The sequence below is a fragment of the Protopterus annectens genome, chromosome 17.part0 (assembly GCF_019279795.1).
Source record: "Protopterus annectens isolate FY-2018-M chromosome 17.part0, PAN1.0, whole genome shotgun sequence".
NCBI lineage: Eukaryota > Metazoa > Chordata > Ceratodontiformes > Protopteridae > Protopterus > Protopterus annectens.
This window is the reverse complement of record NC_056751.1, coordinates 69,146,697-69,173,452: the sequence shown is the minus strand read 5'-3', so window position 1 is coordinate 69,173,452 and position 26,756 is coordinate 69,146,697. Positions and strand designations below refer to the sequence as shown.

General features: G+C 43.2%; 1 protein-coding gene across 1 annotated transcript in view; it reads right to left on the bottom strand.

The window, feature by feature from the left end:
* Positions 1 to 26,756, bottom strand: part of DNAH6 (dynein axonemal heavy chain 6) — a 5,071,261-nt gene that overhangs the window by 964,931 nt on the left and 4,079,574 nt on the right. Inside the window, exon 61 of the mRNA XM_044059309.1 lies at positions 5,371 to 5,550. Coding sequence (XP_043915244.1) covers positions 5,371 to 5,550 — 180 coding nt within the window. The remainder of the gene's footprint in view (positions 1 to 5,370; positions 5,551 to 26,756) is intronic.

Here is a 26,756-nt window from a genome sequence, read left to right as displayed (position 1 = left end):
CGATATGCGACTGAGTAAAGCTGGAGTTTTTTGAGATGGTTTGCGTAGGGCATCTGTTTGAGGCCGGCAATCCTCTGTATGAGGTATTTCTGCTGCCTTTCCAGTTGTTGTAGATGTCTTGTGAGGTACATACCAAAAGGGGCATTGTACTCTATAATGGATCTAATGAGTGACGAGTAGAGGGGAACAATGACATCTTTTTTCCTGGATGAGAAACCTTTTGTGATGAGGTGTGCCACGTAGAAGGATTTCCTGACTAATGTGGCAATGTGATTATCAAAGGAGAGACTACTGTCCACCTGTGTCCCAAGGTCTATTATCATACTTTCAGTGTTAAGTAGACTACCACCTATGTGGTAGCTCATGGGTACAGAGTTTTTACCAAAGGAGATGACAATGCACTTTTTGGCATTGAGCTTGAGGCCATGGCTTTCACACCAGGCATCTGTCTCAGTGAGGCCCTTTTGTAGGATGTCCGCATCATTAGGATTTTTGATTATGGCTACTAGTTTGCAGTCATCTGCGTACTTTGTTAGCCAAAGACCTTCTGTAATACCCTGTACTTCAGAAATGTAGATACCAAACAGGAGAGGGCCCAGGACTGAACCCTGTGGTACTCCACTTGTCACTGGTCTGAAGTCGGATTTGGAGTCTGCTACTTTCACAGTGTGGGTTCTGTCAGTGAGCCAGTTGGCAACCCATCTTGTGACACAGGGATTTATACCTAGTCTAGTGTGTTTATCTATAATTCCAGAGTGGGGGATGGTGTCAAAAGACTTGAGATCTAGATAGGCTGTGTGAACCACCTTACCCTGGTCTACAGCTTTGTGACTGCTTCAAAGAAGTCTATCAGGTTTAGGAGACATGATCTGCCTTTTACAAACTTGAACTGGGTGGGGTCCAGAGTTTGGAGATTACCAATGTCTTTGTTTATAAGTTCCGTGAGGATACATTCCATGGCATTGCAGACTACTCTCGTTAGACTAATGGGGCAGTAGTTCCCAGTGTACATGGTGGCTCCCCCTTCGTGGAGTGGGATAACCATCACTGTGCGCCATTCAGTGGGCACAAAACCTGAGGTGAGGCTATGATTGAACATGGTGCTTAGGTGGGGTACCAGTTCATTCTGTAGTTCATGTAGAATGCAGCCTGGGATGTTGTCAGATCCCATGGATGCTGTGTTCTTGGCTTTGGAGAGTGTGGTTTTTACCTGTGCAGCTGTGATTACAGGAACTTTGCATTCTTCTGGTATAGAGATGGGCCCTTTAGGGGGTGAGAGGGGGGTAAAGTTAGCACTGAACCTATCTGCCAGGATGTTGGCAATATCAGTTGGTTCTGTTTATTTAGTGCCATTATGCTGTAACTCAGAGCAGATCTGAGTGTTGCCATTGAGATTCTTGACATAGCTATAGAATGCTTTGTGGTTGTCTTTAGAATCAGTGGCGGTTTTGTTTTCATAACTAGCTTTGGAAGATTTTATGAAGGATCTCAGCTTCTTACTGAGGCTGACCAGGGAGTTCTTCAAATCATGGGATTTTATTCTTTTTTGTAACAGTTTATTTCTTCTGTTGTAGAGTTTGTTTATGGCAGGGGATCACCAGATTGGCTAACTTTTTCTGGAGGATAGCATCTTGGTTCTGTTAGGGATAGCACAATCCATGCACTCGTGTAAGTGCTTATAAAGTGCATTTGTGTAGGATTCAGCAGTCGTAACTCTATTTATGACAGGCTGCCAGTCAAAGCTTTTCTAAAGGCTGACACAAAATACTGAACATGGGAGAAAGGGAAGAGAAAATAAGAAAAGAGGCCAAAATGGATTAGTGTCTCCTTCTTTTACCCTTGAGCATGCCTTCTCTCCTCCTCAGATTTATCTTTTGGCCAGTTTGTAGCCTGAACAATAGACATCTGCAGCCTATCAAGATTAGGCCTTGCCTCAGCCTTTGACTGCTATCCAAGTGGAAAGTGAAAATAACAAGTCAGATGAATACCACAGAGCTAACAACTTAATATCATGTCTACCTTGAACAACTCAACACTTTAATACACTGAAAAATTACCATTTAATATTTTAATGCTATTTAGAATTAGTGTTTGGCTTCGGCCAGTGTTATCTTATCACTAAGTCCCACACATACGCACTGCTATAATCTCTACGAAACATAATTGCTCTTTTTCTCTGCTTTTTTTTATTGCTGCCAATAACTCACACTCCAGCTTAAGCAACAACAGAACTGCTAAATTAAGGGCATGTCTGTATGGTTTTACCAGATACAACTTTTTGATGTTGATAACAAATGCCCTGAGTCCTCTCGAAATGGATGCCACTGACTATGACCTCAGTGGTCAGCACTAAATCTGTTGCATTTTCAGTTCTCACTCTAATGAGAATAAAGAAACTGTCATAATTTTCAGTACAGAGTGTGCCTCTTCTACTTTCTAGGTTTTGTTTATGCTGAATATTATGCATTGTTAATTTTCTTCTCCACTATCACATGGTTGTATATTTGATTTGCACCTATATTCATTCACAGCATGAATGCATGTAGCTATGTAAACAAATTCACATTACTTGTTATGTAAACTCTGTTATTGTTATTGTTACTTTTTGTTGTGGAGCGTTTCTCCTCAGGTCTCCACTGAAAATGGGTCACCAGCCCAGTGGAATAACATGGTTAACAAAAGACAAATAAATAAATAAACAACAATGGTTGAGTAACAAACTACAATGTTTACTGGATGGACTGATAAGATTTTTTTTTTTTTGTAAGAGAAGGTACTAGTAAACCCTACGCGCGTGCACACACAAACAAAGACACACACACACACACACACACACACACACACACACATATATATATATATATATATATATATATATATATATATATATATATATATATGGGTCCACTTCAAAATACTGGCTTTCAAAATACCTAAACTCAAAATACTGAGACCAAAATCTCTAAAGTTCAAAATACTGAAAACTCAAAATACTAAAAACTCAAAATACTGAAAATACACAGGATACCAACACTTATTATTATTCCAGCACAAGTACATACTGAAACAAATAAAACACAAACCATATTACTCTTCTCCAAGTATAAGCAGGGGCCAAGTCCCCTGCAACACCACACCCCCTGCTACTTAAATATAGCAACTTCAAGATTGCACTTTAGTGTAGTGAAGTGCAATCTCAGAGTTAATATATTTAAGTAGCAGGGAATGTGGGGGGCACAGATCCCCTGCCTTTACTTGCAGAAGAGTAATATGTTTCTGTATGTAGTTCTGCTGCAATATAGTTGTGTTGCTGTACTGTGTTTTTTTTTTCAATATTTTGAGCTTTGAGAGAGAGAGAGAGAGAGAGAGAGAGAGAGAGAGCGAGCGCAAGCCAGGACTAAATGGTTAAGCTGGAAGACAGTACAGGAAAAAGAATGTGAACATGAAGTCCGGTCCTGCCAAACAGCATTCTCACTCTAATGAGAATAAGGAAACTGTCATCTCATCTGAGGTTGGTTGGCATATAGGGCATCACTGTGGCTGACTAGCCAATACTACTAAATCATTACCATCACCTCAGACACTGATTAAAATGAACACATTTTAATGGGCTCTTCTGCTTTTATTTAGTCCAAAAATGAGATAATGTAAAACAAGGACCAAGACAGGTAAGTTTTACTTCCCTTGCACCGTGACACAATATTTCATGTTCACAATATTCAGTTAAATGACATGCCTCACAAAGAATTTCAGCATTCCCAGCTATTAAAATTATTAGCTTGCTACCATCTTGACTAGTATAAAATGACATTAATTTTCTCTGAGTACTAAACTGCATAGCCTAACAGGAATATCTCTAGGTTCCCTTTCGCCTCATAAAGTAGACCAATACTGTAGTTGCAAAGTAGCTAAACTAGAATGTATGTTACCCAGGTTATTTCTTCATTTTACTAGGTCCAAAGTATTTTTGAAGTAGTAGATCCTATAAGTTTCATTCTGTGTTTACTTTGTGATTTGATGAATTCCTATCTGGAAAGGGTATGTGAAACTCAACATGTATGGAAATACATTTTCTATTTACTTGCTAGTTAGTTACTTGTGATATTAACAATACTTGTAACCAAAACAAAAAATGCGAACTCCAGTGTACTAACCAATGGAGCACTCTTTATTAATATGAACAGCACCAGCAGTTAAGGGCTTTTATCCCAATTGAGACTTCTTCAGAAATGCTATACACTAACAATTTCACACTAAAATAGTGATGCTAAAATCACATCATCAAATAATTAATCAACTTAAAACAACCATTGATTCATTGTCAAATAAAACATAACAACAATGAATAAAAAAATAACAAATAAATAATATATTTTTATAAACAAAACACCACATTATTTAACATTTTAAGCTTAAGCACAGAGTTAATGGAGTAGGCTTCATTTAAACCTGGGGAAACCTGCGCATTCAAACTAAGTTGCCACATTATTGCAGGGTTACCAGTGCATTATAGAGGCATATTAAGGACCACCCCACACATTATTTTAGATAAAGAGTTTTGGAACAAGTGAAAAAAGATGCTAGGGGTAGAATAACTGAAGAACATTTGTTAATGAGGGAATTAATGTGGCAACTTAGTTTGAATGTGCAGATTGCCCCAGGTTTAAATGAAGCCTGCTCCATTAACTCTGTGCTTAAGCTTACAAATTTGGAATGTTTTATAAAAATATTATATTATTTATTTTTTATTCATTGCAATTATGTTTTATTTGACAATGAATCAATGTTTTTTAAGTTGATTAATTAATTGGTCATGTGATTTGTGAAATTGTTGGTGTATACTGTATAGCAGTTCTGAAGAGGTCCCGATTGGGATGAAAGTGCTTAACTGCTGCTGCTGTTCATATTAATAAAGAGTGCTCCATTGGTTCGTATACTGGTGTTCGCCATTTTTTGTTTTGGTTAATAGATTTGCAGTTCATTTTTCAGTTTTTGTGATTTATTAACAATACTTACTACCCAATTTTGTTTATGATAAATCGTGAAGTACAATACACACACACACACACACATATATATATATATATATATATATATATATATATATATATATATATATTCAGCAGTGTACATACCATAAATATTGGATAAATTGCCAATAAAAACTGAAAAGTTCAGTCCTGTTCAAATATTTTACTTGGTTGCCTTCAGTATTTTAAAATCCTTCTACATTGTATACTTTAAGCAGTGCCATACTTTAGATACCGCAGACGTTCAGATTCTTATATTCAATGTCTTAAGAATTGTAATATATATATGTATATATATATATATATATATATATATATATATATATAAAAAAGTCCAAACCTGTTTGAAGTACTTCAGAGAATACTGGTACATGGGATCCATCTCTGACAAGCTTGCAACTACAAAATACATAACTGATCCTTGAGTAGCTACTGGACGATATTTTTCACGAGCAGCATTTATTTTTTCTTCGGTTGCCTCAGCTTCTTTTAATCTACTTTTGATGGCACCTGAAGTAATCTGAAAATCAGCAATGGATTTACAATTACTACTGAAACATTTATTTTACACATTTTTGACAAAAGCTGTTTAATTTAATTTCCTGTATTTGCATCATTTAATGTACTTGCAAAAGATAATTACTGATAAAAAAGCTAAACACCTCCCCACAAAGTGCTTTGATTTTAAAACAAAAACATGTAAACTCTAATAATGTCCCATTAGCCATTGTTAGACTGTTGAGAATTCACATGTTCATAAACTTGAACCAGATAAAATACACATGATTTTTAAACATTCCACACTGACACATTAATTCCCAAACCTTCAAAACATATTGTCGCATACCAAACTGCAGAAAACTATTTCCCTGAATACAATAAAGTTTAACTCTGACAATATTCAAATAAAAAAAATGTCTGTTAACTATGGTAGTAGTCTGATCTACATAACCTCAGTTCTGCCACAGTGCGAGAAAAAATATCTGGTTAAATGACTTGCTCAGAGTCATGTAATACACAAATGGAGGCTGAAGAAATCAAACAGTACATAGCCTTAAACCTGTGCACTAAATGGCAGACCAAAATAAAAATAAATAAATAATATAATGCATAAAAATTATTTTATGCAAACAAATATGCAACATAATCTCAAACATTTTTGCAGGATCTTTGTGGAGTGGAAAAATGGATTCCCACTGCAGAGTGTATTGCCATCCTGCTGGCTCCTGGTAAGTGTGTCTTTAACTTTGAGTCCAAAAGTGTGAACCCATCACAGGGAGCATTTATGAAGGACTTCTTAAAGCTTTTCACCAAGTCACAAAGATACATTGAGGCTTGATGGCACATGGTGATGCTGGTGCCTGCCACCCTGGCCATGTCATCTGCTGCATTGAAAAGCAGTTGCATGGCTACAATGGAAATCAACTGTAGGTTAGATAGCTGGTATTCCACCACCTTCTGAACATCCATGGGCAAGTTACTCAAGAGAGATTTGGAGAGTTTCTTGGTCAAATCTCTCTGGAACCTAGTAACATGAGCCAAATAATTCAGTGATCTGAGAGTGATAGTCAAGGAGGCATAATTCCATTTCCCAAATGTGTCCAATGCACTAGATACCCTGTTAGGAGGATAAACTGAGGAACTTTCCTCAGATAATTCCTTTTTCATAGCCACTACTACCACTGTAACATCCAATGGGGAACCTCTTTTCCAATGTTTCCTGTCTTTCGGAGCTGTAATATCTTGTCTGCTTTCTTGGTTATGGGTTCCACCACATCAAGATCCATCCATCCCTGTTGATCCATACGATCAATGAGGGGGGTCAGTGGGTGGTACCACCTAGGATGATGGTCGGCTGGAACCAACAGCTTCCAAGAACATTACCTCATCAGGTGAGGATTCCTAGGTTCCTAGGTAGACCATTCTTCACTCTACTTCATCAACTCATGGATCTCACCAAAGGTGACGTATTTTGAGGGGCAGTGGGGGCCCCTTCACCTTCATCCATATTGGTGTATTCCATGAAGGACAGGAAATGAGTCCATGTGCTTCCATTTGCATGTCTGTTTCTTGTGATCTGTTTCTGGTGGGAGATCAGAAGGTTCAGAATCAGACTGGGAGTTAATATAGCATGGAATCTCAGATGCTTATGGTTCTGACAGTCCCTGTCTCACAGGAAGATGGGAAGAAGAGGCAGAATCCTCCTGGGATTAGAGTGGAACTGGCTGAAGCTGCAGTCAGCTCTAAGAACCTACCTCTATCCATGGACAATGGAGATCTCTCGGCTCCAATGCGTTTCAACTCCAAAATTGATCTTGGATCCAAGCTGTTAACAGCCAAGGCTCCAAGAGGTAGGGATAGCTCCAATGACATCAGTGTCAACCCATACCTCTAACCCTGGCACTGAGGCTTCAGCTCTGAGTCTCTCCTCAATCTGAATGCATCAGTGTTGACAGAAACAGGGATGTTGTCAGGGTCAAAGTAACTAAGACTATCAACTCTAATAAAGTCACCTCCATGCAGGATGGACTCAGAGTGACAGATTCCAGTGTAGGGTAAACCGGTACCAGAGAAATAAGAGTAGAGTAGGTTGGACCAATATTTTGTAAGTTCACAGTGGACGATACTAAGATTACCACAAGGTGGATTTGCATCTTCAGAAACTTCCTCATCATCCTGTTGACATCCTGCTCATTAAAGCTTCAGGATGACCTTGAAGAAGAGGCCACTGAAGGTGGTCTAGAGTACCTTTCTTGGAGAACTGGGGAATGGGGCGTCAGTCTCACCAGTTTTGACAAGAACCAGGACTGAAGAGAAAAGGAACAGAGTCAATGAGCTGTCAGTTCTGACCCCTGAGGTAATTTCAGATCCAGTGCAGTCCAACCGGTACCATCAGAACCGGAGAATATTTCCTGGATACCTCCAACAAAGATGTCTCAATTTTTTCAGGCTCATCCTTTTCTTTTACATTGTCTTTATCTTTCTCCGTAGGTTTCTCCTTGGACTTAGACTTGTCCAACTTTTGGTTGGAGAAACAGTGGCAGAAGAAGATCTTGCTGGAGTTGAAGCCCACATCTGTGGGGGAGTAGACCTGAGACAATAAACTTCTCTCTTCTGGTCGGCAGAGCTCTAGTGCTGAAGGAAGTACAAGGCTGGCAATCTGACCCAAATGAGCAGCACCCAAACAGTAAACACAAAGCAAATGGGGGGGTCTGGGGGTGGCAGCTTGTGCCTCCATTGAGAACACTTCTTAAACCCTTGTGAGTCAGACATTTTGAAGCTACAACACTCAAGTTCATAATCTTAACCACTACAGCACCACACAAAAAAAATTTAGAGTTAGAAGAATAACAATAAACACTGTTAAAGCTTAAGCCAAGAAAACTAATATCTAATATATCTAACTTGTTGTTGTTGTTGTGTCTTTCGGCTTTCCTGGTTAGGGGTCGCCACAGCGGAACTCTGATCTAATGATTGACAGTAGATTTTTACGTGCCTAGTTGCCAGCCGTGATGCACAACCTTCAACGAAGGTATGCCCATTCACGCATGTCTCCACACAGAAGACGCTCTAGCTGAGAATCGAACAGGACGTCTTACTGTGAAGCGACAATGCTACCGCAGCACCAGTTAAATTCATTATTGCAGCTAAATCTTATATATATATATATATATATATATATATATATATATATATATTAAAACTACTAACACTACACCACAACTACCTCTATATCTAAAGAAAACCTAAGTCCAATCAAAAAGGAACAGACTAATAGCCATACTTCTAATAAGATAATAGAGAGTATAAAAACTTTTGGTAGGGAAGGAGGAAAGGCTGGAATCCAAAAAGGATACAAGCTAAGTGGCAAATGAGATCTGAGGTATTAGGGTACAGTACAGGGAATTATGTGTAGGGGAAGAGTCAGAGCCCTAGAACTGAAGATGCCTCAAAATTGGTGCCAAGGTCAGATCCAGTCAGATCTGACAACCCATGTGTTTAATCACACGAAAACAGACAACATTGGATCTATAGTTTTAAAATATATAGTCATCTTGTAAAGCTTTCTAAAGGTGTGAACAGCTTCATAAATGTTTGTATAATAGATTCATGTAAAAAGTACCAAGAAGCAGCAACACTATTACATACATACATACATACAAATATTTCAAGCATGGGCATTAATGCTCTTCTAGCTTGCCAATATATCAAAACACTTTTTTTCCGTAATAAGTATCCAGGCTGGTCTTAAAAATATCTAAACTAGTACTTGCTTTAATGTAATTTGGTAGTCTGTTCCATGCAGTAGCTACTCTGTCAGAAAACCAATTAGTACACTTCTCATTCCTATAGAATCTCAAGATTTGTCTAATGATTCGCTAGTACTTTTTGTTAACCCCAAACATTCCCAGAGGTAGTCACTAAATGCCCTATATACCTGAATAAGATCTCCTCTTAGATATCTGTAAGAGACACTGTACAAGTTCGGATATTTTAGTCTTTCATAATAACTTACATTTTCACATCCATGGATATCCTTAGTATATTTCTGCTGTACTCATTCCAGTTTAATCATGCTTGTTTTCCTATAGGGTTTCCATATTGTTATACCATACTCAAGTTTGGGTCTAATGTAACTAACAAACAATGACTTCATTATTTTTGATTTCCTAGACATTATAAATCTTTTTATACAAGTTCTATAACAATCATTAACCAATTGGCTGATAAGATTAGAAAAACTCATAGCTGAATCTACCCATATACCCAGGTCCTTAAATGAGTATACAGTTTCAATCACTGTGTGCTGTATTAAGTATTCACCTTTCAGTTTATGCCTACCAAATCTCATATGCTTAGTTTTTGATTTATCAGCATATTATTCTTCTGTGCCCAAATGGTCAATTTAGTCAAGTTATTTTGTTGACATGCCTTATCTGTAACACACAGTTACAGATCAGTTTACCCAATTTCAGGTCATCTGTGTATAGACTGTAGAACACCTCAGTTGAAAAAGTTAGGTCTGAAAGATACAATCTAAACAAGCAAGGGTTGAGGACAGAGCCCTGTGGACACCCTGACTGTAATCAAGGATTTTGCCTGTCCAGTTGTTGTATGATACTTGCCCTGTCCTATTTGTAAGGCATGCAGCTATCCATCTTATCAAGAGTACATCAATACCTAGTTGTATTAACTTATTGATCAGTGTTATGTGTATGGCCCTGTCAAATGCTGAAGTTAAGTCTATATAAATGACATCACGGCACAATTTTTCATTCATAGCTTATTATATTGTTATAGAACATCATGTTACAGGTGGCAATAGATCTGTTTTCAACATATGCATGCTGATATATGGTTTCAAGTCCAAACCTATCCAGTTCTGACAATAACTTATCCAATATCACCTTCTCCATTATTTTTTCACAACATGAAAGTAGACTTAAGGGTCTGTATGACTATGGGTTTGTCTTATTCCCCCTTCCCTTAAAAACAGATTTAATAAGCGCATGTCTTTCCAATCTTGAGGAATCTCCACATATTTATATGACCTAGCAAATAATGGATATAATGGTACTCTAAGTTCTTGCTGAACTGTTCTCAGGTCATTGTTACTAATTCCGTCTCCTCCCTGTGCTTTGTTTGGATTCAGTTTGCATACTTCTTTTTCAATAAAATCTAATTTGATTCCAGTATCTGGGGTTACCTAGATGTCACTAGGACAACTTACCACCCCATTTGTGGAGCCAAACTGTTTTACATAAGATTTTGTAAATATATCTATAATCTGTTGTGTCTGAGAATAAATGTTAGAATCTGCACACAGTTTATCAATTTGTGTGTCTTTACTCCTTCCACATCTTATGTATCTATAAAAAGGTTTCCTATTATGCTCAATATCTTTATATAAATTTTCTTCAAAATGTTCTTGATCTTGTTTCACACTATGCTTATTCTATTTGTCCAGCTTATTTAAATTTTCAAAGTTGTAGTTTGACCTCTCTTCCATTTCTTATATTTTTTGTCTCTCACCTTAATCAGATATCTTGTTCTTATGGACATATAACTGCCTGATGTTATGCCTAGATCCAGATGTTAAACATTTTTTGCACTCAAACAATTTCTCTTTCAAAACTTTCCACATTCCATCTGCAGTTTTTCCACTGAACACCTCACTCCAGTTAGTTTTACATAGTGACTGTTTTGCTTCCATATAATCTGTAATTAACATTCTGTGCATTGGCCTAGACTTCAGTTTGGCAGAATTATCTAGCATCAAATTAACATTTATAACCTCATGATCACTGCACATCAATGGTGAAAAAACTTGACTTGAAGCTACAGTAATTTCTTTGGGAGCACAAACAATGTCACACCCTGGTAGATTTTTTTACAATTTGAAGCAATTGTTGGTACTGCATATATGCTGTGAATAATTTCCTTACTAACATTGTATAATCAATATCATTCCAGTCTGTTTCTGGTAAATTTATGTCCCCAGCTAATATTATTCTTCCCTCCTGTGTTTCATGCAAGAAATGCATGAATTCCTCTAAGTCATCTGCCCTTAACTTTGGTGGTCTATACACTCCAACAAATTTTATATGTTCCAGGGATGTCTTTACTGTCACAGTTACACAGTCTATAATGTTGGCATTATCATTGAACATGTAATAATCACAGGTCTCATAGCTATCTGTAATCCCTATCATAACACCTCCACCTGATTTTTATTAGAAAGTCTGTTACAGTAAAAACATTTATACCCTAACAGAACTAGTTTCTAGTCATTGCTCTTTAACCATGTTTCACAAATAATAACATCAATCATGTGCTATTGGAATTATGAATGAATTCTACTTTATCCTGTAATGGGGTTATTTGTACAGTCATAATAGCAAAATGCACTTAGAAAGCCAGCTTGATGAAGTTTACTTAGACAATGGAATATCAATATGAACTAAAATGTTTTTGTCCTATGAGTATAAGCCCATAATTGTCTATGAGAATTCATAGTATGTAACATCCTTGTCCCTGAACTTTCTTTTTCTTCCAAATATTTTAAAAGATGTGAGGTAAAAAGACCAAACAGAAACATTCCTATTTATGAACTCTGACAGATTTGAGCTTTTATTTCTTCAATATTCTGATGATGACAAGCGGGCATGTATAGATATATATATATATATATATATATATATATATATATATATATATATATATATAACACTAACTAAAACTATCAAGACAACTCTTGCAGAAGCACTGATTGCACTTTAAGTACATTTTAATGCCTGTAGAACATCATTAACTTCATAGGTGCATAGGTTGGTACTAGGCTATCGGCCCTAGGGCCTATACAAGCCTAGCCATAACAATTCCCTGGCTATTTCTTTCCACAGTATTTACTTCCCTGGACCCCTGTCTAGCAGGGTGACTGACATGATCCCTGGGATGAATTTCCTCCAATCATCAAGGTTCCTTTTGAAGAGGGTCAAAGAGGCGCTCTGCTTGACATGTATGGACTGTCTATTCCGGAGTCTGGTGTGTCTCTGGGTCAATGGAACCTATCCCTCCAGCATGTTTTGTTCATTGTGATGACAAGGTTTAGATCCCTGGAAAGTGGAGCATGTCCAACAGCTCTGAGTTTGACATGGCCTTGTATGTTAAGCAGAGATCACCTCTGAGTAGACGATACGCGAAAGAGTAAAGGTGGAGTTTTTTTAGATGGTCAGCATAGGGCATCTGCATTAGGCCTGTGATTCTTTTAGTGAGGTATTTCTGTGACCTTTCCAGTTGTTGCAGATGTCTTGAGAGGTACATACCAAATGGGCCGTTGTATTCTATAATGGATCTAATGAGGGATGAGTACAGTGGGACAATGACCTCCTTTTTTCTGGATGAAAAGCCCTTAGTGATGAGGTGTGCTACATAGAAGGATTTTCTGACTGTTGTGGCAATGTGGTTATCGAAGGTGAGACCACTGTCCACCTGTGTCCCTAAGTCTCTTATCACACTTTTGGTGTTTAGTGTACTGCCACCTATGTGGTAATTCACGGGTACATGTTTTTTCCCAAAGGGGATAATAAGAAGTTATGTACCTACCATAACGTTTCATGTTAGTTGTCTTCTCTTGCCTTCTTTCTTGCTTGATGGGTTCGGAGCCGATCCTCGGCTCCGACTCGGCACTTGCTATGCTCGAGAGTCACTTTTACCAGCTCGAGGCAGCCCCATATCCCATGATGCAAGGCGGTAAGTACCCAGATCTCGTTTGATGACAAAGGGCAATAGCACCAAGCATAAATACTTCCCAAAGGAAGAAAGAAAGAAAGCCTACAGGATGAAAGAAGGACCAGTTCTGAATGGTCTTCAGCATAACAATCTCTTGTAGAAAGGTCTGTCCAGGCCTGGGGGAAGGAGGGAGGGTCACAAGAAAGAAGGCGAGAGAAGACAACTAACATGGAACGTTATGGTAGGTACATGACTTCTTAATGTTAAGTTGTCAATCTCGCCTTCATTCTTGCTTGATGGGACCGCGTCCCTAGCACCTCTATCCTGGGTGGCTCAATGGAACAGACTCTTGAGGACTGTAGAGCCAAAACTGGCTCTGTCCCTGGAGGCCAAGTCCAATTTGTAATGGGAAACAAAAGTATGAGGAGTGGCCCAAGTGGCCGCTGCACAAACAGTGTCTAAAGGAAGTCTAGCTTGAAAGGCTGTAGAAGTAGCTAAGCTCCTAGTTGAATGTGCTTTAGGTTTTGAGCACAGCTGTTTTCCCCTGAGCAGATAAATTTCAGAGATGACAGAAGAAAGCCATCTAGATAAAGTCACTTTAGAGACAGGAAGGCCTTTTCTGTTATCTGCATAGGAAACAAAGAGTTGATCGGATTTCCTAAATTGTTTAGTTCTGTCCAAATAATATCTGAGTTGGCGGTGGACATCAAGATAATGTAATTTTGTTCGATCTGTTTGAATAGTTTGGAAAAATACAGGAAGTTCAATGGATTGATTCAAATTAGCTTTGAGGCGACCTTAGGCAAAAAGATCAGATTGGTTCCCAATGATACTCTGACCTTGTGAAAGACCAAATAGGGGTCGAACCGAAGAGCTTGAAGTTCAGACACCCTCCTGGCGATGTAATAGCTACTAGGAATAATGTTTTCCAAGAAAGAAATTTTAGGGAGCAAGAAACAGCTGGCTCGAAGGGGAAGAATCAAGGATGTCAGCACTAAATTTAGATCCCATTGAGGAGGAGGATTCCTGATTGGAGGCTTTAGCAGGAAAATTCCTTTCAAGAAGGCTTTACATAGCCTATGGGACATGATATTGTGATCTGCGATCCCGACATGAAAGTTCGAGATAGCAGCCAGTTGAACTCTAACTGTGGAAGAAGAGGAGCCTGCCTGAAAAATCTCCGCTAAGAAGTCCAAAACTGCCTGAACTGGGGCAGTGAAGGGATCGATATTCTGGGCTTTAGCCCAATAAGAGAAACGTTTCCATTTGCTTGTATAAATCCTCCTGGTAGAGGATTTTAAAGAAGCTACTATGATGTCTCTAACAGGGTTAGAGATCAAAGGAAGCCTGGCTAAGGAAGGAAGTGGAGCAACCATGCTGAGAGGTTGAGAGAAGGGATAGACCGGTGCAGCTGACCGGATTGGTGAACCAGAAGATTTGGCACTGGGTCCAGATGCCATGGCTGCACCAAAAGGTGACGATGGAGGAACGGAAACCAAATTTGTCGAGGCCAATAAGGAGCAATGAGAATCATTTTGGCTCTCAAACGGTAGCTTTCTGGATAACCTGAGGGATTAGAGGAAAGGAGGAAGGCATAAAGAAGTCCCTGTGGCCAACCCTGCGTCAGAGCGTCTCTGGGGATGGCCTGACAGAGGAAGAGAGAGAAGAAGTCTGGGCATTTGCTGTTTTGGGGAGTAGCAAAAGATCGCAACATGGGCGACCCCATTCCAGAAAAATCTCCTCCACTATAGATTGCTTGAGAGACCACTCGTGAGGCATGAGAATAGCTCTGCTCAATCTGTCCGCTAAAATGTTGGTTTTCCCAGGGATGTGCGTTGCTACCAGAAACCGAAGAGAGGAGATCGCCCATTGCCACAGTCTGAGCTTCTCGACACAAGGGGTAGGACTTGGTTCCGCCCTGTTTGTTGATATACCAAACTACAGACATGTTGTCTGTGTGGACTGCAATCGTCCTACAGGAAGAGAGGCGTTGAGGGCTTGCAACGTTAAAAGCACTCCTCTCATCTCTAGGACATTTATGTGCAGGTGGTACGCGAACGGTTGCCACGCCCCATGAACCATCCTGCCCTGATAATGCCCCCACCCGATCAGGGAGGCATCCGTGGTGACAGTGGCTACCGGGATGGGGGTACAAAGTGTCTGCCTTGGTGAATCTGGGGAGAATTGATCCACCAAGCAAGATGATTTTTGCAAATCTGTGTCACCAGAATTTGGTGACGCATTGGAAGTTGTTGGTAAGACCACTGAGTGAACAACATCCACTGAAGAAGGCGCATGTAGAAGCGAGCCAGGGAAGAAGAGTAATGGCCGCAGCCATGAGACCTAATACTTTTAGAACCATTCTGGCCTGTACCTTCTTGTTGGCTAGAATGATCCTGACATGACTTTGAATGTCTGAAACTCTTTGGTCTGTAAGGATAGCTGACATCCGAACAGTGTTTAAGTTTGCGCCTATGAAAGTAATAGACTGGCAGGGCAATAAGGATGACTTTTCGAAGTTGATCGAGATGCCCAAATGAGAACAAAGATTTATTGTGTAATCCCTGGCTTGAACAAGCTGATGCCTGGTGGTGGCTGACAGGAGCCAGTCGTCGAGATACGGAAACACCTGGAATCCTTGATGTCTCAGGTGAGCCGTGATCACTGCCATGCATTTGGTGAACACTCTGGGGGCTGTGGTGAGACCAAAGGGCAGGGCTCTGAACTGGAAATGACTGGACCCCAGCTGAAAGCGGAGAAATCTCCTGGAGTGTCTGTGAATTTTTATGTGATAGTACGCATCCTGAAGATCTATTGAGCACATCCAGTTGTCCTTCTGCAAGAAGGGCAGAATCGACTGAAGAGTGACCATTCGGAATCTTGTCTTCCTCACAGACTTGTTGAGTCTGCTGAGATCCAATATTGGTCTCCAGTCTCCCGTCTTTTGGGGACCAAAAGAACCTTGAGTAGATTCCGGGCTCTGAATGGTCTGTTGTAACTGGCTGAATGGCTCTTTTTTGCAGTAGTTTTGAGACTTCCAACTCTGCAATTTCCCTTAGACCGGGTGGTACGTCTGGAAGGGAATTTGAGGGATAGAAAGGACTTTCCTCGAAAGGAATTTTGTAACCTTCGGATATGATCGACTGTACCCATCTGTCTTGAGTGAGAGAACGCCAGGCTTCTGGGTACAGTGATAGTCTTCCCCCGACTGCCTCCAAGGAGGGACAGCCGGGCAACATCTCAGGGATGCTGAAAGGGCTTGTCAGAGAAAGACTCTCTGTTTCCCTGGTTTTGTGGACCCCCTCTGCCTCTAGAGCAGCGTCTGTTGTTGTTACCCCCTCTGCCTCTAGGGGTAAACTGACCACGTGAATCCGGCGTGACTCCTTGGGATTTGCGGAACCACATTTTGCCACCCTTCTGTCCTTTGGGATAAGGTATAGAAGGGGTGGAAAAACGGACTCCTACGGCAGACAGAGTTTTGCCGTCCTGCTCACACCTGGTCAACGTTTCCTTCACTTGAGGGCCAAACAGAGCTGACACATCAAAGGGAGAGTTTGTGAAGGACGCCTTAAAGGGATCTGCAAAATTACATAGTCGCATCCAGGCTTGGCGTCTAAGAGCCACACCTGTACCTGCGGCCCTACTCGCTCCATCAGCAGCATATGATATAAGCCGCATGGAGGAGTTTGCAATGGAGTTAAGGGTTCCTAGCTGCGAAGCAATTTTTTCCTGAGCCCCCTCAGCTGTAGGATCCTGCACAACTTCACCTAGCTCCTTAAGGATATCCCTTTGGAGTCTGGTGAAGTGACAAAGATAGTTCAGCGAACATAGCAAAGGTCGCTGAAGAAAACATCCGCTTACCATATCTATCCATGGTCCTAGAGTCCTTATTAGGAGGATGGACAGGTACGGAAGGATCTGCAAGTTCCTTCTTGGTGGCAGCCGCCACCACCATGGCATCAGCGGGGACACCTTTGTAAGGAATTGCTTGTCCGACGGGCAGTAATAAATTTAGAAGGCCTCCTAGGGACAGGCTCTACAGAGTCAGGAGCAGTCCACGCCTTTCGAGCAATAACCTGCATAAGGGGGTCGAAAGGCGGAGACACCCAGGAGGTGGAGGGCCGAGATCCAAACGCCTCCAGGTATACTGACTCATCCTCAGAGGGATTGTTGGTGGGCCAGTTTCCCCTCTGTCTAAGGAGTTCTAGGATGTCTGAGAAGGAGACATCCTCAGAGGGGGATCTTGGGGATCCCTCTGACTCATCTAAGTCAGTATCCGAAGTGATAGACTTGGGGGAGTCTACGTGGTTCCTCTTACAAGTCCTCTTCCGTGGAGGATCACCAGACAAGTCAGGAGAATCCTCAGAAGAGGGGGATATTCCCAGTGGGGAAACCTGAGGCGGAGGATCTCTGGGTCTGGGAGCAAGAGAAGTGGCAGAGATGTCAACAGGCACTATAGAGGGAGGAGCTAAGGGAACAGACTGCTGGCTGAGTCCAGAGGCCAGCACACTCTTCATCATCTCAAGGCTCCTCCCAGGGAGGTCCAAGAGAACCCGCTCGAAGAGCTAGGAACTCCAGGACCCACCGAAGGAAGGCTCGAGGCAGATGTCGGAGCCGAACTCACCAAGGCCGAGGCTCCAAGGGGAAGAGCGGGGTCGGACAAGGGTCCGATGCCACTCACCCCCTCGGAGGAGACCAGGGAAGCCCGCCACGAATCCCTCTAAGGAAGGTCTCGAAGAGGAGATAAGAGTAGAGGCTGAAGGAGCAGAAGGGGGTATCTGTCCCTCAGCCGTAGCAGAAACTATTCCCAAAGACTCCAACTCCAAACTCTGGGGTAGAGTCAAAGGAGGAACTGCAATGGGGTGTGGACTAATAGTCGTCTGCTGAGACGGACTATGTAGCATTTGGGCCAGTGCCTGTGACTTTAGTAGTCTACTGACCACTCTCTCCAAATCATGGTCAGAAAGCCTGGATGACCTTGAAGATCGGCTCCGATGGCTCCGCTCTGAGAGGAGAGGCGAAGCCAGAGCCGAAAGTATCGGCTCCAAGGAAGGGGACCTAGACCTCTTCCTCGAAGGAACCATCGGAGCCGATGAAACTACTGAAACTGTCGGAGCCAACAACTTATCGGCACCGACAGGTAGCTTCAATGTATCGGCTCCAGCCGGAGCCGATACGCTCATGTAAGGGTGTCAGAGCCGATCGGGGCCGACACCGATGCCTGGGCCACATGGTGGTCGGAACCGATCGGAGCCGACACCGAAGTGGTCGAACCAGAGTCGGCACCGATAGCCATCGGTGCCGAAGGTTTAGGTAATTCCAGAATCGGCTCCAGCCGGAGCCGATCTCGACTCTGAATGAGTCGGAGCCGAGGCCACAGGCTTGGACACAGAAGCCTGGGCCTTGGAAGACTTAGAAGTCTTAGATGGGGCCGACTTAGCCGGAGAGCCCTCCGGCTCAAGAAGGCCCCTCAAAATCAATTTATTTCTTCTTTCCTGCAGGACTCTCTGGCTAAAAGAATGACATATAGCACAGGAGTCCTGCAGGTGAAGAGGCCCCAGACAGTACAGGCAAGAAGTGTGACCGTCTGTCAGAGACATCTTCTGACAGCACGAGTCACACTTCTTAAAGCCTGAGACTCTTTCTTTAGACATGGTGTAAACACACACACACCAGTCCAAGAAATAAAATTAAATATACCAAAAGGTATCACTAACAGACACACACACACACCCTAACGGGGGGGGATGGGATGGGTTTTAGTCTGACTAAAAGTTTAGAGGAGACAGGGAAATTTTCTGTCAGAAAGGAATTAAAATTAAGTTAAAACTAATAATTTAAGGTTTTTTTGTAAAAAGGGGCTAAAATAGTAAAGTAATAATTCACTTACCAGGAGCTGGTAAAAGGAGGACCTCATCAGCGAAGCGGCAAACGAGATCTGGGTACTTACCGCCTTGCATCATGGGATATGGGGCTGCCTCGAGCTGGTAAAAGTGACTCTCGAGCTTAGCAAGTGCCGAGTCGGAGCCGAGGATCGGCTCTGAACCCATCAAGCAAGAATGAAGGCGAGATTGACAACTTAACATCTTTACATTTCCTGGCATTGAGCTTGAGCCCATGGCTCTGGCACCAAGCATCTGTTTCTGTAAGGCCCTTTTGTAGAATATCCACATCATTTGGGGATTCAATAATGGCTTCCAGTTTGCAGTCATCTGTGAACTTTGTTAGCCAGAGTCCCTTAGTGTTGGCCTGTACTTCAGAGAAGTAGATGCCAAACAAGAGCGGTCCCAGGACTGAACCCTGAGGTATTCCACTTGTCACCTGTCTGGAGCTGGATTTGGAGTCGGCTACTTTTACAGTGTGGGTTCTGTCAGTAAGCCAGTTAGCAACCCATTGAGTGACATAGGGATTAATGCCCAGCTTAGTAAGTTTATCTAGGATTCCAGAGTGGGGGATGGTGTTGAAGGCCTTGGCAAGGTCCAGATAGGCTGTGTGGACCACCTTATGCTTGTTCACGGCTCTGGAGACTGATTCGAAGAAGTCAATCAGGTTCAGGAGACAAGATCGGCCCTTCATGAACTCAAACTGTGTGAGGTTCAGTGTTTGAAGGTTGCCAATGTCTTTGTTTATAAGTTCCATGATAATATGTTCCATGGCCTTGCAGATCAGGCTCATCAGACTGATGGGGCAGTTGTTCCTAGGATCCAATGTGGATCCCCCCTTGTGCAGTGGGATAACTGTAGCTGTGTGCCACTCAGTGGGCATGAAGACTGAGGTGAAGCTATGATTAAACATGACACTAAGCTGAGGTGCCAGTTCATTTTGTAGTTCATATATTAAATGTTAAATATCATTCTCTTTCTCCTTAGAGTCTTGCCTTTAACAAAAATCAGAATTCTGATAGGATAACACTTCAACTAAATAATTACGAGAAAAAAGAAAACTGAGGACATCAGATATGCAAGACGCCACAGTATTCCTCTTGTTGTACCTGCCCAACAACATCCCTTTCCAAGTAAAAGGCAAAGTACCCCTTGGTAATGAAGATGTATTAAGACCCTCTGAAGTCATTTTTGGATTAAGTTAAAGGTTCTTCTTGCCAAATTTGTATAACACATTAGTTAATGTAAAAGCTGTCTGAAAGTCAGGATGCTCTGAATTCTTATTGCATAATTCGTGAGATGAACTGAATAATGGAGAAATCCTTCATATTTATCATGGGCCTTTTGGCATTTTTTAGAATGTTTCTCTTTTGAGAAAATATATCTCAAAGATGTCATCCATAATGATATCCTATAATGTTTATGGTACCACTAAAATGAGAAGTTATGTACCTACCATAACGCTCCATGTTAGTTGTCTTCTCTCGCCTTCTTTCTTGCTGGATGGGTTCGGAGCCGAACCTCGGCTCCGACTCGGCCTATACTAAAGCTCAAGAGCTAATTTTACCGGCTTGAGGCAACCCTATATCCCATGATGCTAGACGGTAACTACCCAGATCTTGTTTGGTAGCTAAGAAACCATAGCCAATTCAGTCTCCCCTCTGAGGTGGAGGAGGAGAAGGAAGAACTCCCAAAAATTTCACTACCTGAAGCTGAAACTACCCCAGGACCAACTGTCTGAGCTAGGAATAATGCAAGATAAGGTCCCCTGTAAGAAGGGGAAGAACCTCTTGGTCTGTCCAGGCTAGGGGGATGGTGGACGGGACGCAAGAAAGAAGGCAAGAGAAGACAACTAACATGGAACATTATGGTAGGTACAAAACTTCTCAATGTTAAGTTGTCAATCTCGCCTTCATTCTTGCTGGATGGGACTGCGTCTCTAGCACCTTTATCCTGGGTGGCTCATTGGAACAGACTCTTGAGAATGGTGGAACCAAAATTTGCCCTGTTTCTGGAGGCCGTGTCCAATTTGTAATGTGTAACGAAAGTATGAGGAGAGGCCCATGTGGCAGCCGCACAGATAGTGTCTATTGGTAATCTAGCTTGAAAAGCTGTAGATGTAGCCAACGCTCTGGTTGAATGGGCTCATGGCCTAGAAGGCAATTCTTTACCTCTGAGTTGATAAATACAGATAATCACAGAAGACAGCCACCTAGACAGGGTTACTTTAGATACTGGAAGACCCTTTTTACTCTCAGCATAAGATAAAAAAAGTTGATCAGATTTCCTGAATTGTTTAGTTCTGTCCAGATAGAAGCAGAGCTGATGATGAACATCCAGACAATGTAGTTTTTGCTCTGCCCTGTTTGAATAATTAGGAAAGAGAACTGGAAGATCAATAGATTTATTTAAATTTGTCTGAGAAGCCACCTTGGGTAAAAAAGACGGGTTAGTTCTTAGAGAAACCCTGTCTTTGTGGAACAGTAAATAAGGAGGGCGAATGCAGAGGGCATGAAGTTCAGATACTCTCCTAGCCAACATAATGGTGACTAGGAATAGTGTCTTCCAGGAAAGTAACTTCAAGGAACAGGTGGCCGCAGGTTCGAAGGGAGGGAGAATCAAGGATGCTAAAACTAAGTTTAAATCCGACTGTGGTGGGGGGTCTTTGATCGGAGGCCTGAGTAAAAAGATACCTCTGAGGAATGCCTTGCAAAGCTTATGGGACATGATGTTGGAGTCTGACAAGCCTATGTGAAAATGTGAGATGGCTGCTAGCTGAACTTTTACTGTGGAGGAAGAAGATCTTGAGTGAAAGATTTCGGCTAGGAAATCTAAGGCCGAGTGTATTGGAGCAGTGAAGGGATCTATGTTCCTAGCCTTTGCCCAAAAGGAAAAGCATCGCCATTTACTAGCATAGATCCTTCTGGTGGAAGATTTAAGGGAAGCTACGATAATATCGCGGACAGAATTTGAAATCATTGGAAGCCTGGCTAGGGACGGAAGTGGAGCAACCAAGCTGTGAGGTTGAGAGATTTTAGGGATTGGTGCAGCTGCCCTTATTGATGGGTCAAAAGATCTGGCGTTGGATCCAGATGCCAAGGCTGCTCCAAAAGACAGCGATGCAGGAAAGGGAACCATATCTGTCGAGGCCAATAAGGGGCAATGAGGATCATCTTGGCCCTCAAGGCGGTAGCTTTCTGAATTGTTTGTGTGATTAACAGAAAGGGGGGAAAGGCATAAAGAAGTCCCCGAGGACAATCGTGGACTAGAGTGTCTCTGGGGGAATGGCCTGGAAGGGGGAAGAGTGTGAAGAAGTCGAGGCACTTGCTGTTTTGTGGTGTTGCAAAAAGATCGCAGCAAGGAAACCCCCACTTCCGAAATATTTTGTCCGTCACCGATTGCTTGAGAGACCACTCGTGAGGCATGAGAACAGCTCTGCTCAGCCTGCCCGCTATGACGTTGGACTTCCTGGGGATGTGCGTTGCTATCAGAAACTGCTGAGAAGAGATCGCCCATTGCCAGAGTCTGAGTGCTTCTCGACACAGGGGATATGACCTGGTTCCACCCTGCTTGTTGATATACCATACTACGGACATATTGTCCATCTGACTTGCAATCGTCCCCAGGGGAAGAGAGTCTTGAAGGGCTTGCAACGTCAAAAGCACTGCTCTCATCTCCAGGACGTTTATGTGCAAGTGGCATTCGAAGGGTTGCCATGTGCCACGGACTGTCCTGCCCTGAAAATGACCCCCCAACCCAATCAGGGAGGCATCCGTTGTGACTGTGGCAACTGGGGGGGGGGAGTAAAAGGTCTGCCTTGATGGACTTGAGGGGAGACCATCCACCAAGACAGATGTTTTCTGCAAGATGGAGTTATTAGGATCTTGTGTGTCATAGGGAGCTGTTGGAAGGACCACTGGGAGAAAAGCATCCATTGAAGAAGCCGCATGTAAAAGTGGGCAAGGGGAAGGAGCATGATGGCTGCTGCCATGAGACCTAACACCTTCAGAACATACCTGGCCTGAACTTTGTTGTTCTGAAGAAGGACGTGAACATGACTTTGAATATCTAAGACCCTCTGCTCCATTAACTTTGCTGAGAGCTGAACAGTGTCCAAGGTGGCGCCTATGAAGGTAATAGACTGACAAGGCGACAAGGCAGACTTTTTGAAATTTAGAGAGATACCTAGCTCTTTGCAAATGTGGATGGTTTAGTCTCTGGCTAGAAGAAGTTGACGCCTGGTGGTGGCAGTGAGGAGCCAGTCGTCTAGATATGGCAACACCTAGAATCCTTGACGTCTCAGGTGAGCCATAACCACTGCCATACATTTGGTGAACACTCGGGGGGCTGTAGTGAGACCAAAGGGCAGGGCTCTGAACTGGTAGTGACTGGCTCCCAGCCTGAAGTGGAGAAACCTTCTGGAGCGCCTGTGCATTTTGATGTGATAGTACACATCCTGAAGGTCCACTGAGCACATCAAATTGTCCTTGCCCAGAAGGGGTAAAATGGACTGTAGCATGACCATCCGGAACCTTGTTCTTTTTACAAACTTGTTTAGATCGCTGAGATCCAATATTGGCCTCCAGTCCCCTGTTTTTTGGTACCAAAAAGAACTTTGAGTAGACTCCGGATCCTAGCTGGTCTGCTGGGACTGGCTGGATGGCTCTCTTTTTTAGCAGCTTTGATATTTCTAGTGCTGCTTGTTCCCTTAGACTGGGTGGAACGTCTGGAAGAGACCCCATTTGAATCATTGGGGTTTGGATAAAGGGGATTTTGTAACCCTCGGATATGATCGACTGCACCCATTTGTCTTGAGTGAGGGAGAGCCAGGCTTGTGGGTACAGCGCTAATGTTCCCCCGACTGCCTCCGAAGGTGGACAGTCGGGCAACATCTCAGGGATGCTGGAAGGGTTTGTCAGAGAAGGTTTCTCTGCTACCCTGGTTCTGCGGACCCCTTCTGCCTCTTGGGTGGCATCTGTTGTTGTTGTTTCCCCCTCTGCCTCTAGGGGTGAACTGACCTCTTGCATCAGGCGTGACTCCTTGTGATTTACGGAACCACATTTTTCCACCCTTTTGACCCTTAGGGTATGGTCTGGATGGGGTAGAAAAATGGACTCCTACGGCAGAAAGAGTCTTGCCATCTTGTTCGCATCTAGTCAAAGTATCTTTCACTTGAGGTCCAAACAACGCTAAACCATCAAAGGGGGAGTTAGTGAAAGACGCCTTGAAGGGGTCTGCAAAGTTACAAAGCCGCATCCAGGCGTGACGCCTCAAAGCCACACCTGTGCTTGCAGCCCTACTCGCTCCCATCGGCTGCATATGAAATAAGCCGCATGGAGGAGTTGACAATAGAATTCAGGGTTCCTAGCTGTGAGTTAATTTTTTCCTGAGACCCAGCAGCTGATGGATCCTGTAGGACTTCACCCAGTTCTTTAAGAATGTCTCTTTGAAGATGGGTGAAGTGACATAAGTAGTTCAGCGACCGCATGGCAAAGGTCGCTGACGAGAACATCCATTTGCCGTACCTATCCATTGTCCTAGATTCCTTGTTAGGTGGATGGATAGGTTGAAGGATCAGCCAGCTCCTTCTTAGTGGCCGCCGCCACCACCATGGCATCAACTGGGACACCTTTGGATAAAAATTGTTTATCAGAAGGGGCTGTTATAAATTTAGAAGGCCTCCGTGGGGTGGGTTCCAACGAGTCAGGGGCTGTCCACGCATTCCGTGCCACCACTTCCATAAGGGAGTCGAAGGGTGGAGACACCCAGAAGGTGGAGGGTCTAGAACCAAAAGCCTCCAGGTAAACCGACTCGTCCTCGGAAGGATTAAGGGAAGACCAGTTCCCCCTCTGTTTAAGGATTTCAAGGATGTCAGAGAAGGAGACATCCTCAGAGGGGGACCTTGGGGATCCTTCCGACTCATCCAAGTCAGTATCAGATGTGACGGACTCGGGGGGGGGGTCTACATGCTTCCTCTTACATGTCCTCTTACGCGGGGGTTCACCTGATGGATCAGGGGAAACCTCGGAAGAGGAGGATATTCCCAATGGGGAAACCTGAGGCGTTGTTTCTCGATGGCCGGGGGCAAGAGAGTAGGAAGTGACATCAGCAGGCACTACTGTGGGAGGAGCTGATGGAGCTGACCGTAGAGCAGGCACTGGGGCCAATACGCTCCTCATGACCTCGAAGGCGCTCCTGTCAGGCAGGCTAGAGAGCTCCCGCTCCGAAGAGCTAGGAACCCCAGCCGGCACTGACAAGGACGGCTCCGAAGCCGATGTCGGGGCCGAACTTACCAACACCAATGCTCCGAGAGGGAGAACAGGGTCGGACAAGGGTCCGATGCCACTCACCCCCTTGGAGCCGGCGAGAGAGTCCAAGCGCCTGGATCCCTCCACCATGGACGAGATCGGAGCAGACGACGGAGCCGAAGGGGGAGGTATCGGCTCCGACGTCAAAATGGTCACGGCTCCGAACACTAGGGTAGAGTCGAAGGAGGAATAGTCTGTTGTATGGACGTAGCCGCTGTCTGATGAGACAGGCTATGAAGCATTTGGGCCAGTGCCTGAGACTTTAATAGTCTACTTACCACTCTCTCAAGGTCATGATCGGAAAGTCTGGACGACTGAGAGGAATGGCTCCGAAGGTTCCGCTCCAAGAGTAACGGTGACTTCGGAGCCAAATGTATGGACTCCAGTGATGGAGATCTGGACCTCTTTCGTGTGGAGGGCATCGGGGTTAATGGAGCCGATGGAGCCGTAGACACGTCAGCTCCAGCCAGAGCCGACTTTGAAGACAGAGTCTTAGAGGTATCAGCTCCGGCTGGAGCCGATGCAGGTAGCTGCGATACTGAGGTATCGGCTCCAGCCGGAGCTGATAATGTCGCAGGTGATGAACCACCATCCGAGGGCTTGAAACTCGGAGCCAACGGTTTAGGTGGTTTCGAAGGCTTCCCCGACACAGACTTAGCCGCAGAACCTTTGGGCTTTAACAAGCCCCTTAATATCAATTTATTCCTGCGCTCCTGCAGGACTCTAGGGCTAAAAGCATGGCACACTGAGCAAGAGTCCTGCAGGTGCAGGGGTCCCAGGCAATAGACACAAGAAGTGTGACTGTCTGTCAGAGACATCTTCTGACAGCATGAGTCACACTTCTTGAAGACTGAGACCTTTGTCTCCTTCGACATTGAGAAGTCGAAAGGAAAACCACAGTTAGGAGTAAAAAAACACACACACCCCAACAAATAGTGATACAGGGATACAGGGGAACACACAAACAGCAAAGAATCCCTGTGAGGGAATTAAAATAAAACGGAAGGGCCTAAGGCCTAACCTAGGGGGAGGGTATGACAGGGATAAGGGATAAAAAATAGAGACTAAACTTTAAATTTAACAGAAACTAGCCTATAAAAGACTAAAATGTATACTAGGGGAAAAACTAAGGAAAATACTAGGATTTTGTGAGAAAAAACAGTCACTAACCTGAGCCGGTAAAAAGAGCAACCTCGCTAGCGTAAGCGGCAAAGGAGATCTGGGTAGTTACCGCCTAGCATCATGGGATATAGGGTTGCCTCGAGCCGGCAAAATTAGCTCTCGAGCTTTAGTATAGGCCGAGT